The 18,436-nt window shown below is 43.8% G+C and overlaps 1 protein-coding gene across 1 annotated transcript in view; it reads left to right on the plus strand.

Annotated features, from left to right (window-relative positions):
* Positions 1-18,436, plus strand: part of LOC128381237 (zinc finger MIZ domain-containing protein 1-like) — an 85,069-nt gene that overhangs the window by 59,329 nt on the left and 7,304 nt on the right. The window contains exons 5-12 of the mRNA XM_053341191.1: positions 13,350-13,485; positions 13,908-14,022; positions 14,521-14,738; positions 17,067-17,268; positions 17,427-17,702; positions 17,791-17,973; positions 18,074-18,151; positions 18,241-18,409. Coding sequence (XP_053197166.1) covers positions 13,350-13,485; positions 13,908-14,022; positions 14,521-14,738; positions 17,067-17,268; positions 17,427-17,702; positions 17,791-17,973; positions 18,074-18,151; positions 18,241-18,409 — 1,377 coding nt within the window. The remainder of the gene's footprint in view (positions 1-13,349; positions 13,486-13,907; positions 14,023-14,520; positions 14,739-17,066; positions 17,269-17,426; positions 17,703-17,790; positions 17,974-18,073; positions 18,152-18,240; positions 18,410-18,436) is intronic.

Genomic DNA, 18,436 nt, shown 5'->3' on the forward strand with positions numbered 1-18,436 from the left:
TGTCACAGAGGCTACAAATCCACACTCTGTCCACTTTGGACAATTTCTGTGTTTTACACTGCATGGTCAAGTGAAATCTTCCAGCCAGCCGCGATTGATGTGTTAACTCGCAGTAAGGGTGCCAGGCTGCAAGTCACCCACCGTGCACTTAGCTGATAGTAAATACCAGGAGAGCAAATACGGACAGGAGAGACCAGAGATAAGAGCTGTTGAGCATTTCTGACCTTCCTTGCTTGTAGTTGCAGCAGTTATTATGTCTATGGCAGCGGGAGGTGATTGGTAGCATCTTCCACTGCCACTCCATATGGCTCTGTAATTTGTAGTGCAAAAGAATCAGGTGTTTGCATATCAAAATGAATTTACATTGTACCTCATGTCTCTAATTAAATGTTTATTACTGTGTTTAAGCCACAGATCAGTTGCACTAATTTGACACCTGAATTGACTCGCTGCTGGTGAGCACAAGTATTTTTATTTGCAGATGACAATAGATGCTCCAGACTGCCTCAGGTGGTGTGTCTAGCCACAGTTTACATGTTTTATAGGTGTGTAATTATTTATCCAAAAGCTTACCCAGGCTCATGTGCTCTGAGAGACAAATGTGGTCTAATTGGCCCCTCCTTCCCTGATTCCAACCCTCTGCACATCAGGAAGCCACAATACCCAGCCTCCTCCTCCTCCTTCTCCCCCTCCTCCCCCTCCTCCTCTTCCTCCTCTTCTTCCATGCCCCTTAATTACAATGACTATTTTGATGGATTAAGTCAACTGTATGCAAAGGCAAGGTTTTGAGGGCTGAAATCAATGCTTAATGTACCCACCTGAACCATTTCTATCGCCACTTTTCTGCAGCATCTCCCTCGCAACAAATGTTGCTTTAAATGAATTGATTGAGGCTTCTTTTACTCGTTGCTCTGGACCCAGGCCAAGATACAGGCTGTCTAGCACATTAGGCACCACCCCCCTTTGCAAGTTTGAAATGTGAGCTGCCTGCATTTTTTTTCCTCTCCTCTCCTCTCCTCCCTCCCTCCTCCCCTCCCCTCCCCTCCCTCCCTCCCTGTCTCCCTTCTGGCGAAGTGGCTGTGGCTGCTTCTGTGTGATGTGTGTATTGGGAGAGCAAGCAATGGATCACTAGACAGAAAAAGAAGATACATCAATAACAGCTGCATACATCCGAGGTGAGGAGATAAGCATTTGGTTCTCTCTCTCCCTCTCTGCCTGTCCTCCCACCTTTCTCTGTCTCTGTCTCCCCCCTCCCCTCTCCCCCCCTCCCTGTCTTTAACCCTTTACTGCTGCAGAAGCCGGCTCCTAATTTTGCTAAATTATTTGTGATGCTACGTACCTTTCTTCTTCTCTGACCACAAACGTGCGTCCTCTTCTGCTCCTTGTGGCTGTTGGTACCTTATGAAGTTTCTTTTTTTTTCTTTTTTTCCCTTTTTTTTTTTTTTTTTACAGCTTATCCCTCTTTTCCCTCTCATTGTCTCTGGGGTATTTGTTGCTTGAGTGCAAAGAAGCCGGTGGCAAGTACAGCAGGAGCCCATTAGCAATGACTCCATCTGTGATTGGTTTTGCCTGCGAAACAGAGAGAGCAGCCATGAATAATTGATGTGTATTGTGCAGTCAGTCACTGGACACGCAGGGAGAGAGGAGAGGAAAACAGAGAGAAGCTGCTGCCCTGAGACACCAAGGGAAACGGGGGGAAAGAGGGAGGGAGAGGGGGGGGGGGAGAGGAAGAATGTTACAGAGAAGAGAGGAAGGTGGGAGGGATAGAGAGACACAGAGAAAGAGCTTTAAAATAGCTGCTGGCTTCAGTAGTGCAGAGATTAAGGCTGCCCTGTATCGCCTTCGCCTTTGTTCTGCTGTTGCAGATTCGTTTCTAGACACATGGGTCCCCCTTTTTTCTGTGCAGTGAAGAGTGAAAAATAAGCAGGGACATTGCTGGAGTTAGCCTGGTTGAAATGCTGGTGGCATTTTAGACATGGGAGGGGGAGTCTTCACTGCTGTGAATAGGACAGATCTGCGAAGCTGTGAGCTGTCAAAAGGAGGAGACAACAGTTAAAGAGGGTTGTGTTTGCAGGGGGTGTATTCAGTGACAAGAAGGAAGGTGGATCTGCTGTAGCTGCTGCTGAGAGCAACTTCACATTATTTCACCCCTGGGAGGCAAAGGGTGGGGTGGGGTGGGGGGCAGATAGAGGTTTGATTCCTGCATTGGTGGGTGCAGACGGGCACCCTGCCACGTCTTAAACTAACGGAATGGGGTTTGACAGTATGACGAGTGTCTCGCAGCGCCCCGCGTGATAGAGTTGCAACAGCTGACTGTTGCATTTGACCCACTTACACCTCACACAGAAGGGGTCAAAATGGCCTTGATTATCTCTCTGAGTCGCGCTGACCTACTTGAGGCGGCGTTTTCAGCGTAACTCTTGGCAGTTTATCACACCCACTCGTCGGTGCCACACAGCGTAACCAGCCAGGCTCACTGAAGAGATACACACAGATTTTCCCCCCACGTAGGAGTTCAGTGGCTTCAGTGATTTGGTGTTCCTTATGGTTCAAGAGAGTTCCTCATCAGGAGCAACAGGTTCAAATTCGAGGTGTTAAATTGCATGACGATGCTATTAAGCAGCTGGTTTGTTCATGCAACACTTAAAGAATACTAGACCAAACTCCTTTGAGTATCAAATTCTCTCTGGATGTAGTTTTTAAAGGTTTGTACCTTGCTCCTTCATCGAGGACAGTAGCTGTAGTGAGCTATGATTCATGACACTTACAATGGATTCCAATGGATAACCAAAGTCACAGCCAAAAACAAAGTATCAAAACATCCATAGAAACTTCTCAAACCACTCTGTCAGCTTAATCCACTTCTCAATCTGTTGATCCATTTGTTCAGCATGTTCAAACACTCATAGTTTCTCCTCAAACCTCCGCTGGAATCATATTTGGTGATTTAGTGGTGAAGCGTCCCATTGTTTGGAACATACTGAACATAACTGAGAAGTGGATTATGTTTTATTATATGTGTGTATATATACATATATATATATGAAGACAATTTATTTTGCTTCAAGTGCTGGACACCATTGAATCCTAGCATACTACAGCAAAGGCACAAATCTTTCAGAGCAAAAGGTCCCATTTTTGGTGGAGTATTCCTTTAATGAATGAGTTCCTGTTTAAAGGAAAAGTATCTCTCTACTTGATTAAAAAATATATATATATTAAAAATATATATTCTGGCATGTGTGTTTTACTCTATTGTTCACTTGGCTTTCCCTCCACCAAGAAGGCTTTTGTTTAGCTGTGCAGTAAAGTCCTGCTTTGGGAAATTATTCAATGATTTTTTTCTTCCTAAAATGTTTCTGTGGGACAGTTCCCAACATGCTAAGACAGGCGAGGTTTTGCAACAGGCAGTGTTGGTAAAGAGATGTCTGGCTAGCTGTACAGTACTCCACAGTTCCAACTATTCATTACTATTGTTTTGTCAGCTTCAATGAATCTCTTGTTCTTTGCGATGGAGATTCTTGTTACTTCCACCAAGTTGTGAAATTGTGCTGACCTTTTCCTCTGAAGTTTCTCAATATGATTCCAAATCAAACTAACAGCAATCGGCATCCAGGAGCAGTTGTTGCCATTGTGTATTTGCAGAACATGCCGGCTTTTCATGTGGCTTTGATGAAAGAACATCCAGCCGTAAGTCATTACAGTATACACTATGTTTACACATCTTGTTATATTGTGATCATCTAATCAAACCCCCAAAATAGGATTTCGATCATATTTAATATTCTGTAAAGATCAGATGTTGAATTATGATTGCTTTTATGGACTTTCGCTGTGCACATAGTGTGATGGAGACCAACAGAAATTTAGTGAAGAGATAAAAATTTCTAACTAGAAAAACGGAATATATATCCACGGTCTGTTTTTTCTAACGTAGCGTCTGAATCAGATTTGCTAGATTCTGCTGGATATGATTTGTCAATGGTGGGGATGGTACAGCTTGAAGTGCTGATCATGCATAATGCTATATTTGGGTTAATAAACTCAAAATAGTCTTTTTAAGTTTAGATTATTGTGAAAAATCAATAATGTCTTTGTAGAAATCAATCAGATTTAGCTGACAAACTGCTTGCTTCATAGACATGTAGAAGTCATATTGAGTGTCACAGAAATGTTGCTTTGAAAACTGTATTGAAATGCCTGCTTAAATAATAGGTATATTTACCACCACAAAGGCCTCCACCCACTCGTTATTCCTACTGTGAACAAACCATGAGAAGAAATCAGTGGGTGTGCTTTTATTGTAACGTATGATCAACTGATAGGTGAGAAATAATAATAAATACAGTCAGTCTTTTCTGTCAGTTGTGGAAAGCACTCCACTTAATTTCTATCTACAGCAGAGCATGATGCCTACTGCATTACAGAAATGGAGTAAAGGCCTTTTGCACTCTTTTAGGTGGGTTGTTCAGACAGCCTGAGAGTGGTGAAAAGATGCTTTCAGAGGTTGGATAAGGGAAATCTATATGTGCAGAGACACTTAACAGGAAACCAAACACCAGAGATAGTAATGAGAAGTTAAAATGTGAGGTATTTTTGAGCTGCACCCTACTTACCAATCATTTTCCATCGTGCCACTTCTGATCAAACATTATTGACTGCTCTGATAAGGTGCTCATTCAAGTCTTGCAGTGATATGAAATCTTTTTTTTATAGATTAAAAATCCTTACACTGACTGCACAGGTACTATAGTCATTTTTGCACCTTTTAGATTTCAAAAGTGTGACATATTAACCCTTTAATAACAGCTTTTTGTGATTCTGTTTTTATCATTCTGCACGCTTTAAGTATTAGTCATTCTCTCCCCTTCTCAGTGGCTTTTTTAGAGATTCCATGAGTTGTATAATTGATGTACAACCTGATATATGTCAACCATCCATTCACCTCAGAGGTTTGTGTTTGGACAACGGAGGGACTCAATGAAATGTCTGTGCTTCATTCACTGAATATCTTAGAAATGTTTGTAAAGTCCAGTAAAATGTAAAATTTGAACCCTACAGAAACCAACTGCTGCAGGAGGTGTCAGTCTGACTCAGGTACTGGTTGTGTGTTGAAGTGCTGCAACAGGAAATTCATACGCATTGGCTGGATCCAAACCAAACCATCCTCATCACAGTCCGTACATTCTGTCCACACATTGGACTGTGTAGATGTGCAATACATGGAATGACATCAGATGTGCTTTTTGGTTGGTCATTTAGAAGAGCTGCGTGGCTGCTGTTGTGTTGTCTGTCAGAGTTTTACAGTATGAAGCATGTCACACATGGTGTTTTGTCATCTTGCCTGCGTCATAGTTCACACTTATGTATGTTCTCTGCTGTTCATTAAAGCCGTTAAAGATCTAAGTTTATACTTTTTTTCCCTCTTGATGGTTTGAATGTTAATTTTACCCCCCCCCCACCTTCTCATTTCAGTCAAAAAGCAGTTAGAGTTGTAAGAGTGTGTGTAGAGTAAGAATAATTTGATGAAACTAAAGATCGCAATGTAAGTGGCAAAATGAAAAAAAAACATGGCATATGAAATTATATAAAGATTATGTGTAGATTGAAAGAATAGAAAATGTAACAATAAAATGCAGACTGTATAAAATACATTAACTTTTTACAAATACACCAATAGTCTGAAATACAGAATATTTAATAACATGAATATCGAAAAATACTCAAACATGTGATATACAGAAACATACAGTAAAAGAATGAGCTTTGAGTTTCATTGTTTCTATTTGGCCTGAGTGTTTATCACGAAGAAGGTTTTTATTCAAATCCTGAGCTGTTGCACATATGGATGACTCTAATGAGCCTAGAGGGGTGCCAGGACCCGACCCAGGTTCCTCCAGTGTTTGTTTTCACTGTACTTCTAAGATGAAGCTTTGACCCCAGGCCCACTGTGAAAAGGTCACAGGTGAATCAGCCACCAGCGTATGCCACTGTGACACTACCGGCCCTGCCCAGCACCCTGAGGTGGGCACTAGTCTGGGCACATCTGCTCCGTGCCTAATTAGTATCATTGTAGACAAGAGCTTAAGGCTGGGCCTTCGTTAATAGCAGCCTGTTGCTCGGGGAAACAGTCTGGCTTCGGTAAGCTGCTTCTTTGCAGGTCTGCTCAGTTGATAATCTGGTTTGCAGAAGCGCAGGGTTAAAAACACACTCTGTGTTGGTGGAGTCTGGTTCAACGAGCGGTTGGCAGAGTTTCAAAAATTTCAGTGTAGTCAGGTAAAAGTGGCATCAGACAATCTGAGTGTGTAAAATGTAATTGTCTGTGGCACACAAACATTTTGCTTTATCTCATATTAATCAGTAAATATTTTTTCCCCCTTCTTAAAAGACCATTCTGGTGTTTTCAAGTTTGAACTCCTCAACCAATAAATTGGATGATATAAGCTCAGTATTGGTTTGTATGCCAGAAAGTTAGTAACAAGAAATTGCAGTACAGAAATACCAAACCAGGTTTGAAGTAATTTAGAAATCATCAGTACATCCCCCAGAGAGCCCTGAGAAGTTGATTTTTACAGTCAAATCCTGATTAATATGTATAAATATCAATACTAGTTTTGGCTTTGAAAATCCAGTATCAGTCAGGCTATAATATGAGGTTTATTGATATATAACTTGAGAAACATTTGCTACAGTCAACATACATAAAACATGTAAGATTAAAAAGATGAAGATGAGAAATCAAAACAGAAAAAGGAACAAGAGCTGACATTTGTCAAATGCTAGTTTTATGATGCCGTGCATTTAAAATCCATCTGCAATTAAACTGCATTTACCAGCAATGATGTTAGGACCTCGATAAAAATAGGTGCAGACTTGATGTTCACTGTGATGAATTACACAACTCAAGCAAGTTTCAACAGTCTGCTAGTTTGTTTTCATGCTGTATGGAAATGAATGTAAATCACTGAATGTCTGTAATGGTAGGGAAATGCATCAAAAATCTAAAACACAACATTATGGTTGGCAAGTTTGTTAACTGTGGTGTAAAGTCTGCATGTGTGATTTGTAGTACATACACAATCACTGGTCTGGTTCTTTAAGGGAGCTCCAAAACTTGACCTCAGAGAGTTGAACGGACTGTTGCCAGCTTCTGAATTAAGACATAAAGATGTAGGTTTGGAAGGAGTTTTGCTCCCAATCAGCTTATAGTAGCAGGAAGCAACATACTGTTGACAGATTGAAGGCTGAATGTTGTTTGGATTTAATGCACAAGGAATTAATTCTCACCAGGGGGTTGAAATGCTATAGATTTCCACCTTCATGCTTTACAGGGACCTTGAATGGCATGCCCTGTTTTTAATGAAGAGGTTTGTTGCATGTGCCAAGAGGGATTATCTTTTAAAACACTGGCCTGGTTAGGGCAAAGGCTGGCTCCTGTGTTACCATGACCAAGAAATGACAGTGATGAGATCTGCATAAATCATCTTGAGATTATCGCATATACCACATCTTGTTCCAGGTGGTATTCACTCAGTGATAAATGGATTTCGTACATACATATATACATACAGTATAATCTTTATCTCAAAGCTGGGAACACAGATTTTATGTGAAGATAAAACTTTTATCTTTGATATTATTGATTTTTATTCAGGATTCCTACATTTTTGTCAGAGAGAGATAAATTGGCATCCCAAAAAGGATAGCTTTATACTTGAATACTGAACTGCAGAAGTTGTTTCAACAGCACGCTTGGGAAATTAAGTGTTTAGAGTTTTTTATGTAACAACAGAGAATGCAGGATGTGTCAACAGCAACCCAGAAACACCAAATCCGCTGCATTTTCTTTCTCCCCTTGTGCCAGTTGCCTCCACATGGCCACATATGCTTCTGGCCACAGTAAAACCTTTTTGGCACGAATCCAAGCATGCCCCCCCTCCCTCCCTCCCTCCTCGCCGGATGGACATGGCACGACACCGTGGCCATGTGGCCAGCAGGAGGCTGTATTTAAGCCGGGGCAGCTCTGAAATGGGCCATAAAACCTAGCCAGCAAGTCTGGCTCCCCATGAGGCAACGGGCCTAAGTACTCATTGACAAGACTCCAACATCACTGACTTCCCAGAGAGAGCAACAGAGGAAATAATACAAGAAAAAGAAAGGAAGCAGACAAAGATGAGGTGCAGACAGGAGGCAGTTGTCTGGCCTAGATAGACGGGCTGTTTTATAACTCTTAACGCTAATGCTTTCACCTACCATACATAGCTTCTTTCCCATGCTTTCCCCCAGAATACTCACCTTCATTCTGATTTTTTACATTTTTCTTTCAGCTAAACATGCCCTTAGTGAAATAGCTGCTTATCTGTTTATATGAAAGGGGAAATGTGTCACATTTTGACGCTACATGGCTGCCATGACATTCACATGTTGCCACTTCACACTTCTGCCCGCTTCATCAGCTTTCTGGACACATCAGTCACCGTGAAATATGTCACGAAAATGACTCAACTTATTCTAGATGCTCGGCGACTGAGCTAATGAAGTCAGTTTACAGACTTAGTTTTACAACCCCCAGTTCACACTTGCCTATGTGCCACAGTGTCAAGAGAGTGGAGAGGGTGACCAGAGAGAGAAAATGTATACCATGTGTGAAAAGAGGTTCACCTGTGAGTTCAGTCTGCAGCTTCGACCTAATTATCCTCCCTGTGGATGAACAAGTAGCACAGTTGTGGCTTGTCATGAGTTGACTGGTCCGTAACCTGTTACCAATGCAAAAACCCTGCGTGATTGACAAGTCGCTTCCATTTCATTATCAAATTGGCATTGATGAATAATTTGTGGTATCTGGGTGCAGACAGGGAGGCATCTGTGGCTGTGTAGCGAATGTGTAGGAGCAATAAATAAGCAGTGTCATAGCAACCGGTATTTCAATAGTTTTCCATAGATTATGAGGTTCATCCCAGAATTTTACAGTTCCATGAAGCCCACTTGAGGCACATGAGTGAGGAATTCTATTGCTAAGACTGGACATGGCAGTTTTGCGTGGCCTCTTAGGTGCTTTCAGTAACCAGGGATACAAGGACTCCCAAGACTCTTATTTTAATTGACTTTGGCCCGCAGGAGGCTTGTGTCCATTCAGACCTTTCTGGGCAGAGAGAGAGAGAGAGAGGGAGAGGGAGAGAGAGGAGGGAGGGAGGAACAGAATGTGAATAGAGCTCCCTCAGAAACTAAAGAGTGCAGCCCACTAGAGCTGTTCTTGTTAGTTTGCTCATGGTCTTTGTTCTCCTTTCAGCCCTTCTGGCTAAATGTCTTCAAACAAGCCGTTCGGGGTTGTGATTCTTTTCTACAGGTTTATAGCATCGCAAGTTGGACTTGTTACAGTTAGTATGGGAATAAGTGATGAAGTAGTGCAGATGATGTGAGTATGCGGATGATGACTGGATATCATGTGTGTGTTTGTGTGGACGTGAGCGTGAGTGACCAAGCCATGTGGGACGATGCCAGGTGGGAGTCTAGGGTTGACAAGGGAGCAGGTGTCTATTAGATAGAGCACAGAGAGGGAGGGAGGAGGTGGAAGGAAGGACGGGGATGTGGTGGGGGGGGGGGGGGGGGGCGGCAAGGATCATAAGAGCTCTTGGCATCTGCCTTACCTGCTGCCTCCCCAGCGTACCCCTGCCAGTAAACAGAGGGAAAGAGAGGAAAAGGAAAAGCTGAAAAAAAGATGAAGAGAAGAGGAAAAACTGTTTTGGAGGAGGCAGCAATTGAAGGAGCGACCTTTGTTAATGCCATTCATGTCTGCCTCTTATCTTTACTTATCCTCTCCTACAGGTTGTTCATGCAGCAGCTAGTTGGGTTGCACCCAGATTACAAAAAAAACATATTCTCACTTACCTCTAGTGGTTTCCAGCTACACAGATAGTTTGAGTTTTATCTGCTGAGATTTTGAGATATTTATCTTTTGAGTGTTTTGCCGCCACCCCAACACAATGGAGCTGAATGGGATTTCATTTGTGCTGCATGACTGCAATGACTTTTAAAAAACTCAATAGCAGTGTCATTCTCTTGAAACAAAGTCCCTGATACTCTTAATAATCCACAGGACACAAAACAATTTTCCATCATCTAATGTGTCTTCCAAGTAAAAAAAAGTGCCTTTTGGAGAGTTGCACATACAATACATCCTTGAAAATATGCTAATAGCCAAATTATGTTTCTTTAGTGACTTGATTTGTTTAGTGAACCCATAGCAGTACATTCAGTAAATTCATCATTTCAAGACTTTACACCATGCTTCTGATAGGAATCAAACTTCCACATTTACATTAAATTAATGTGTTTGTAGGTGTAACTAAATTCCAGTATGATGTTTTACAGTGTTGGCAAATCTATCTGCACGTCTAACTGAGAAGAGAGTAAGGAGATATATTTCATTGCAATTTAGAAGCCTTTTCTTTCAGGAGAGTAAAAAGAGACAGATCAAGGCATTTAATCAGCACACTTTGTCTCTGTGCCTCCTGCCTATATGTGCAGTGAAAGGTGGGGTGGGGGAGCATTATCATTGGAAAGAGCATTGAACAACTGTCAGGGATGCAGTCCATGTCATTTGTCATGTCTCCCTGGGGCTTTATGACAGAGAGTGAAGCTGGAAGCTGCAAGCCCAGCTACTGAACCACCCATCTAGTCCCAGCAGATGCGTTTACCACCCTTCGCTGTGGCTGACCATCAGGCTGCGCAGCTGAGCACCAGAATATCAATACGGCTCAGACTCAGCAGGACCCCTGAGACAAGGCAAACAGGATAGGCTCCCGTCCTTATGGAAGACAGACACCTATCGCCACCAGGGAGTCCAATGTAAACTGAGCAAAAAGATGCTCTGTTGCACCAAACGGCAATTTGATTCACTCCAGAATGGTGATTGTAATTTAGAAGAGTTACACCTGAGACGATTTTCTGCAATTTTGGCTCTTCTCAGCACAAAAACAGATGAGTCTATTGAAGGCCCGTCTGTGGGAGGAGAGCATAAGAGAAACAGTAATCCTTTTGTGTTCATCATCTGCACTGTCCTAAGAGACGCCTGGGTGAAGGAGGGCGGAGAAGGAGGAGGAGGCGGAATTGTGAGGAGTAACGGGTTGGCTGTTCTTCCTCCTGTCATTTGAAACCTGAGGTTTATCCTCTGAGTCAATGACAGAGCGCCTCTCCTTTAAACAGGTTGGGGCTCAGTGGAGGTGGTAATTTTGTGTGGTGATAAGCCCTTTATCTAATGGTAGGGTAGAATAATTCCTCTTTAAGTGGCAGCACTGGTGCTTCACGCTCTCTTCTCTTTTTTCTCTCTCTCTCAGATACGTATTGTCATTCCTCTGCTCGGCTCAACGCTGTTGTTGTTTTTGTCCCACGGCTGTTGATGTCGGCCTCGGTGTGAAACGAGGATCCCGTCCTCTTAGCCAGACGGCTTGACGGTGGCACAGTTAGGGGATAAATTGTGGAGACATGTTTATCAACATAGAAGAAGTGCAAGTTACCCCTTGTTGGAAGAGAATAATGGGACCTAATTGAGCTGTAACATGCTGGCTGGTCGCCAGGCCCTTGAATTGAAAACTCTCTCCATCAGAAGGGGGTCTGCAGAGAGGGAGGGGGCTGTTAAAACACTGCAGGACATTCTAACATAGATGTGACTCTCGTAAACCTATTAGCCGCGCTTGGACCCAGTTCTATTTAATTAAAACTAACCTACAAAACTACACATCTCCCCGCGAGTGTCATGTTTTTAGGAGGAAAGCACCTGAGTGGCCTGGTCTGTCAACCAAAGCACAGCCGTGGTAAAGTCAGATCAATCCTCTGGAGGAACAGCACAGTCTGTCTCCTGGCACCTGCCTTGCCAAGAACAGGAGGGAGGAAGGAGGGGGGAAAAGAGAGAAAAAGAGAGGGAGCATGAGCGGGTGGGAAGGAGGAAAAACCCAGCTGCCTTTGCGCCTGAGCCCCGTGCTGCTTTTAAAGGAGTGGGAGGGAGGAGAGGAGAGGGAGAGGCAGGGAGACTGCTGGCACCATCTGTACATGTCTTTTGTATTCCAGCCCTCATCTTTACACAGAGCGAGGCTGGTGTGCTCAGTGTTCAAATAAAAACGAGAGGAGGTGCCTTTTGGGATGCGATGCTCTGAGAGGGGAAGGTGTGTGTTTGTGCGTCTGTGTTGAAATTCTGTTTTGTCCTCGGAAATTCAGCACACTCAGAGGACATCTTGTGTCCTAATTATTTTACCTCTGTGTGCGTGAATGAATATAAGCTGGTCTGGTGTTTTTCCAAATGTGTGTGTGTGTGTGTGTGTGTGTCAGTAGGCTTGTACTCTGTTTGCAAGCACTCATGTGTGGTCAAATCTCTGGGTTGCCATGTTTGTGATGGGAGTCAGAAGCTTTTGTTTGTTCCTCCCTCCCATCAGCCCCATTAGCCTGATGTCTCCTATCTCACTGACTCACTCAACCCTTTTTTATCACACTCTCTCTCAGCCCCTCTCTCTATCTGTCTCTCACTGTCTGTGTAATATGTGCTGTGGCGGCCCGTCCTTGCATGTGGCACCAGGGTGGATCTGCCTGCGAGAACAGCCTGCACTGTCTGCTGTCATATTGACGTGGCTTTTGCGCGAACCGCAGCTGAAATCACCAAGCGCTCTGTTTCAACCCACCCGCCCCTCCCTCACTCCTCTCTCCTCACTCAGCCTAGAAGTGCTGTGAATCATAAGAGGAGGTGGCTGCCCTGCTCTTTGATTGAATCCACATTCCCTTTCTCCTCTGACGCCGCAGAGAGAGGCTGGAAGGAGGCAGGAGAGCAGGAGGGAGAGAGAAAAAGAAAAAGTCTTTTGTAGTTGGCACTGTACAAAAACATGCACTGCAGATGAAAAGCATATGATTCGATCAAACGCACTCTGTGGTGGCTACCTAACCAAGCGGTAGGTAGGTGGAGGGAAGGGAAGGGCTGGAGTCCATCTGCAGACCCAGACTGAACCCTAGTGGCCAGGAGCTGCAGTGCTGCTGGATTTATCATTTATATTGCAGCATAAAGGTGTACTGTTATGTTTCTAAACAGAGATTTTCTATAGTGTGCGGAATACCCCCCGATTATCAAATTATTTCAGTTCTTTCACACACTGATACACCGTTTTGTCTGTCAGGCCATTGCTTTTCAATTTTATGTCCAAATTTGCTCAGAGGCTTCTGATCCTAAGTTGTTTCATCTGCCCTCTTCCTCTCACATCAGTTTTTGCAGGTTTTGCAGCGCTTGCAGTGGAGGGCTGTCATCTCTGCAGTCATTTCTCACAAGGGTCCGACAGCACTGATACACTTATCTTATGCTCTCTTTCCAGCTCTCCTATCCTCGTGGTGTGAGGAGCTGGGACGCCTCCTCCTACTTCGTCACCAGAAGAACAGGCAGAACGAGCCTCCGGGAAAAGTGCCCATGCAGCCCCCCATGAGCTCCATGAAGCCCAGCCTCTCACACGGGTCAGTGTTCACACTGCTGCGCTTTTTGGCTTGTGTTTGAGGTGTGTTTGTGTGTGTGTTGGGTGTGTGAACAGACAGACTGGGCCCTTGGGGAAAGCCCTTCCTCTCCACATGAAGCCCAGTGTTCCTTATGGATCAGTGGCTAGACAAACTGCCAGACTAACTGCTTGTAGCACAGTCAATAGGGACAAACAGTACCTCACTTGTACAGGGTTATAATTACAACACAATGTTTGTGCATTTCAAGAAGAAGAATGTACTTTTATTTTATAATCCTAACAATAAAACCCTTTCCTTATCGTTCAGCAAATGCAAATACACTTTCTATGATTGCACTGTTGTACTTGGCAAATATTTGTGCACTGACACAAGGGCACATTTTGTTTTGCCTACATGATGTGTTTTTTTGTCCGTCCCCGCAGAGATGGGTCTTTTCCATACGACTCAGTTCCCTGGCAACAGAACACCAATCAGCCTCCAGGTTCGTTGTCTGTGGTGACCACCGTCTGGGGCGTGACCAACACCTCGCAGAGCCAGGTGAGATCCCATACCTGTCTGACAGAGTAGAAGTGTGTCTGAGTGGACTCCATCTGAAAGGATTGTATTTCAGCATAGATCAGTCACTGCAGTTACAAGCAAAACAATATAACCATTGGGTAAGCAGCATTATACAGAATTCAGGCTGACACCTGTCAGACAAAAATAACAGCTTTGTGGGCATATCAAAAATTCAAAAAAATTAAAGTATAGAAAATGAGTCCTGCAATTATAAATAAAAATTAAACTGACTTAGTGTAAAGTGATTCTTGAAGTAGATAAGTGATATCATGGCAATAATAACTTAATTAACAGTTCAAGTATTCAGTTTGGATTACAGAACAGAACGGAACAGATTTTCAACCTCTTAATTCTGTCAGTAACTTTTTTTTTAACATTTTTGGTTTTGCTGTTGTTTTAAGTTATTTTGAACCTCATCATAAAGCATCCAGCATTTACCTGTGTTTTTATGTGTTTATGTGTGTCTGTGTCCATCAGGTGTTGGGGAATCCTATGGCCAACAACAATAATCCCATGAATCCTGGGGGAAACCCCATGGGCTCGGGGATGTCTGGTAACAACCCAGGAATGAACTCCCCTCAGTTCCCAGGTCCTCAGCAGCAGTTCCCTAACAAAGGCAACTCCAACCAGGCCTATATGCAACAGGGCATGTACGGAAGACCCAACTACCCCGGGGGAGGAGGCTTTGGTGGCAAGTAAGTGTACTTCAATTAGGAAAGTAGGGGCATTTGCTCATGTGGCGCACTTTGGGCTGTCTGTGCTCATGTCTTTTTAAGTGTTTGGCAACATGTATCATGTCATATTTGGGAGATGACTTTACGACGTAGCAGCGTTTTGACCTCTACCCCTGGGTCTGAAACTATCCAATCGCTCAAATCATATTGTTTGTTTTCTAGTTTGCTACTGCTGTTTCTCCTAGCTGTTGGAACTCTCTTTTGATGGGGATTTAATCAGCCACTGAGCCCTTAGTAACATCCCCCTGATGTCTAGGGAGTTCCTGCTAAATCTGAATCCCTCAGTGTATGTTATTGACCCAGTGTGGTATATACTGGTGGAGATGCTGTGTCCCTCAGCCATGTTCACACAATCTCAATGAGGAGGATCCATCCACAAGAGAAAAACAGACATAAGTGGGGCAAATCAGGAGTACTGAGATGCAAATGAAAACTGGTCACTCCATTGCCTGTTATGATATTTGGAAACATCAGTTCACTCCAAAATAAAATTTAAAACAAGCCAATGTGAATTATATGCATGAATACAGGAACGCACATAAAAGCTGGCATTTACTGAAACTTGGCTGGACAACACAGTGAGTAATAATGAGTTGGCTATTGATGGCTTCACCACACCATTTCATGTGGATCAGGATAAATTGAGAACAGGGAAAGAGTGTGGTGGTGGAGTGTGTATCAATGTCAACAAGAGCTGATGCAATACAGTGACAATCTGGGACAAAATCTTCAAATCTGCTATTGAACTCCTTGCTCTCTCACTCTGCCCCTTTTACTTGCCTCATTAATTCACCCAGCTATTCCACATAGTTGTTTGAATCCATCCACACGCAAATGTTAACAAAGCCACTGATGAGTTGAGCAACACATTACACAAACTGGATACCATCTCGCCAAATTCATCCTTGGGGACTTAATCTGCTCCATGGGAAAAATTAGTAAAAGGTGATAACCAATATGTGACCTGTTCCACACACATGCATACGACAAGAGATAAGTGTTATGGCCTTGTTCCTGGAGCCTCTAGATCACTCCCCCTCCCTCGACTTGGATTGGCTAATCATAACATCATCCTTCTTGCCCCAGCCTACATCTCTGTGGTGAAGCAAGTAAAGAAAGAGGTGAGGACAGTCATAACATGAACTCCATCAAGTATGGAGGCCCTACAGGGTTGTTTTGACTGCACAACATGGGAGCTGTTCCTGGATTCAAACACTAGTCTAAATGAGAAAGGATTCACAGTATCAAAATAAATTACATTCTGTGTTGAATCTGTAATTCCTACACAGCAGATCACTATATTCCTTAATAACAAACCCTGGTTGACCAAAGACTTCAAAGGCACCCTTAATGATAAAAAAGGGTGTTTTTCACAGGATCTGCTGAGGAGAAAAACAGGTCAACAGAAAGTTGAAACGGGCCATCAGCCAGGCTAAAACCCAGTACATAAAAAAGATTGATTAAAAGTGTCAGCAAGGCAACTACCGGGCAGCATGATAGGGAATTAAAAAACTTTGCCACTGTAAACACAAAGATCAGCTCAATGATTCCTCTTTTGCTAACAAACTAAATAGGTTTCACACCTGCTTCAAGAGGCCTGAACTGGCATTGGACATGGCAGAGCTCAAACACAGCCTCTTGCCATGCACCACACTCAACAGGATGTGCTAAACGTGCCCAAAGCCACCCCAGCCAACAAGGTCGCTGGACCTCATGGCATCTGTAGCAGGAGCCTCAAGGACTGTGCTAAGCAGCCCAGTGTCCAAAAACCCTTCCTACAAACCTTCTACAGTTCCCTCATCAAGAGTGTTCTGTGTTTCTCCTCCAAAGCATACTCGTAGAAAGTCAGTGCAAAGGAGTACCCATGTCCTTCAACCCCCCCAAGTTCCAGATCTCTCTCAGGTGACGCTCATGCCTCCCCAGGTGCTCTACCAAGTGGCACAGAGCATCGTTCTACCAGTGCCATCTACCTGGTGAACAAGGGACTGAAGGACAATTCTGTCCTCTGTCTGGAGCTCGACACATGAAATACTTGTCCACCATGTGGATTGTTCCCATATTTATCATGTTTTATATTTATTTTATTATGACTTTTATAAGTACAATTGCAATAGTAGCTCAACATAGTGACCAAAATCAAATTACCTCATGGATGAATATAGTTGTATTAAATTGAACTGCAAATTGGGAAGGTGAGCTGGCGCCTGCATCTTCATAGATATTTTTTAAGTTCAATGAATGTATACTGTTGATGATGGTCTCATTTCTTTTATTGTGTTGCTCTCACAGCTACCCTGGGGGGCCTAATGCAGGACCTGGTGGAATGGGGATCCCTCCACACTCCCGTCCTCCATCAGACTTCACACAGCCTGCAGCAGCTGCGGCAGCCGCTGCAGTTGCTGCTGCCGCCGCCACTGCAACCGCTACTGCCACAGCAACTGTAGCTGCCCTGCAGGAAACTCAGAACAAGGACATGAACCAATACGGACCGGTAGGACAAAGCACACACCTGCTTGTACCTATGTGATACCATCTATGTTCACAAACATTTTTGCCTTTTGTGTTCTACAACAGACTCTTTCCAGCAGTAAATTTGCAATATTTACAATCAACTTTGAGATGGTTGATCAAACCCATTTTGTCTTCCAGATGAGTTCCTCTTTCCAGATGGGACCAAACCAGGCATACAACAGCCAGTTCATGAACCAGCCAGGACCCCGCGGCCCTCCATCCCTCCCTGGGAACATGGGCACAGGCATGAATGCATCCAACATGAGCGGGCCCCCCATGGGGATGAACCAGCCTAGAGGCCAAGGCATGGGGCCTTTTGCAGCCCATAGCCAAAGGATGCCTCAGCAAGGCTACGCAGGGCCCCGGCCTCAGGGCATGGGAATGCAGGGCATGAAAAGACCGTACCCAGGGGAGGTGAGTAGTTGTGAATTTTATACTTTCTCCCTCATGTATTAGCTCCTTTACTGTATGTTGAATGTATATGTCATCACTTCATCCACAGCCAAACTATGGTGGGCAGCAGTATGGACCAAACAGCCAGTTCTCTAACCAGCAGGGGCAGTACCCCACACCCAACGCCTCCAGGCCGCTGCCATCCCCCAACTACCCCGGTCAGAGGATGCCAGGACAGCAGCTCCAAGGCCAATACCCACCACCCAGCGGCCCCATGGGCCAGTACTATAAGGTGCAGTATGACATGCAGGGAATCCACCAAAATGAGATGTATCATTTTAACATGGGTAGGTAATAGTGATTAATTTTGTATCTGTTTCATTAAATTACAGCAAGAGCCACCTTTTAATGGTCAAACAAATAATTTCTCTGGGAGTGGATATCAGTACAACCAGGGTAATATGAATGGGGTAAGTCCATTTTTGTACCACTTTTGACCCATCACATTATCATACTCTTGGTCAACATTTTACTCACTAATTAATTGTCTTCAATATAGCCACCCAGACCGGTGGGTAACTACCCTCACTCCCCAGTGCCAGGCAACCCCACCCCTCCAATGACCCCAGGAAGTAATATCCCTCCATACCTGTCGCCAAACCAGGATGTAAAGCCACCTTTCCCTCCTGACATCAAACCAAATATCACTGCTCTCCCTCCACCTCCAGGTCAGTACATGCCCAATAGAGAAAAAG

This window comes from Scomber japonicus, chromosome 20 (genome assembly GCF_027409825.1).
Source record: "Scomber japonicus isolate fScoJap1 chromosome 20, fScoJap1.pri, whole genome shotgun sequence".
Lineage (NCBI taxonomy): Eukaryota > Metazoa > Chordata > Actinopteri > Scombriformes > Scombridae > Scomber > Scomber japonicus.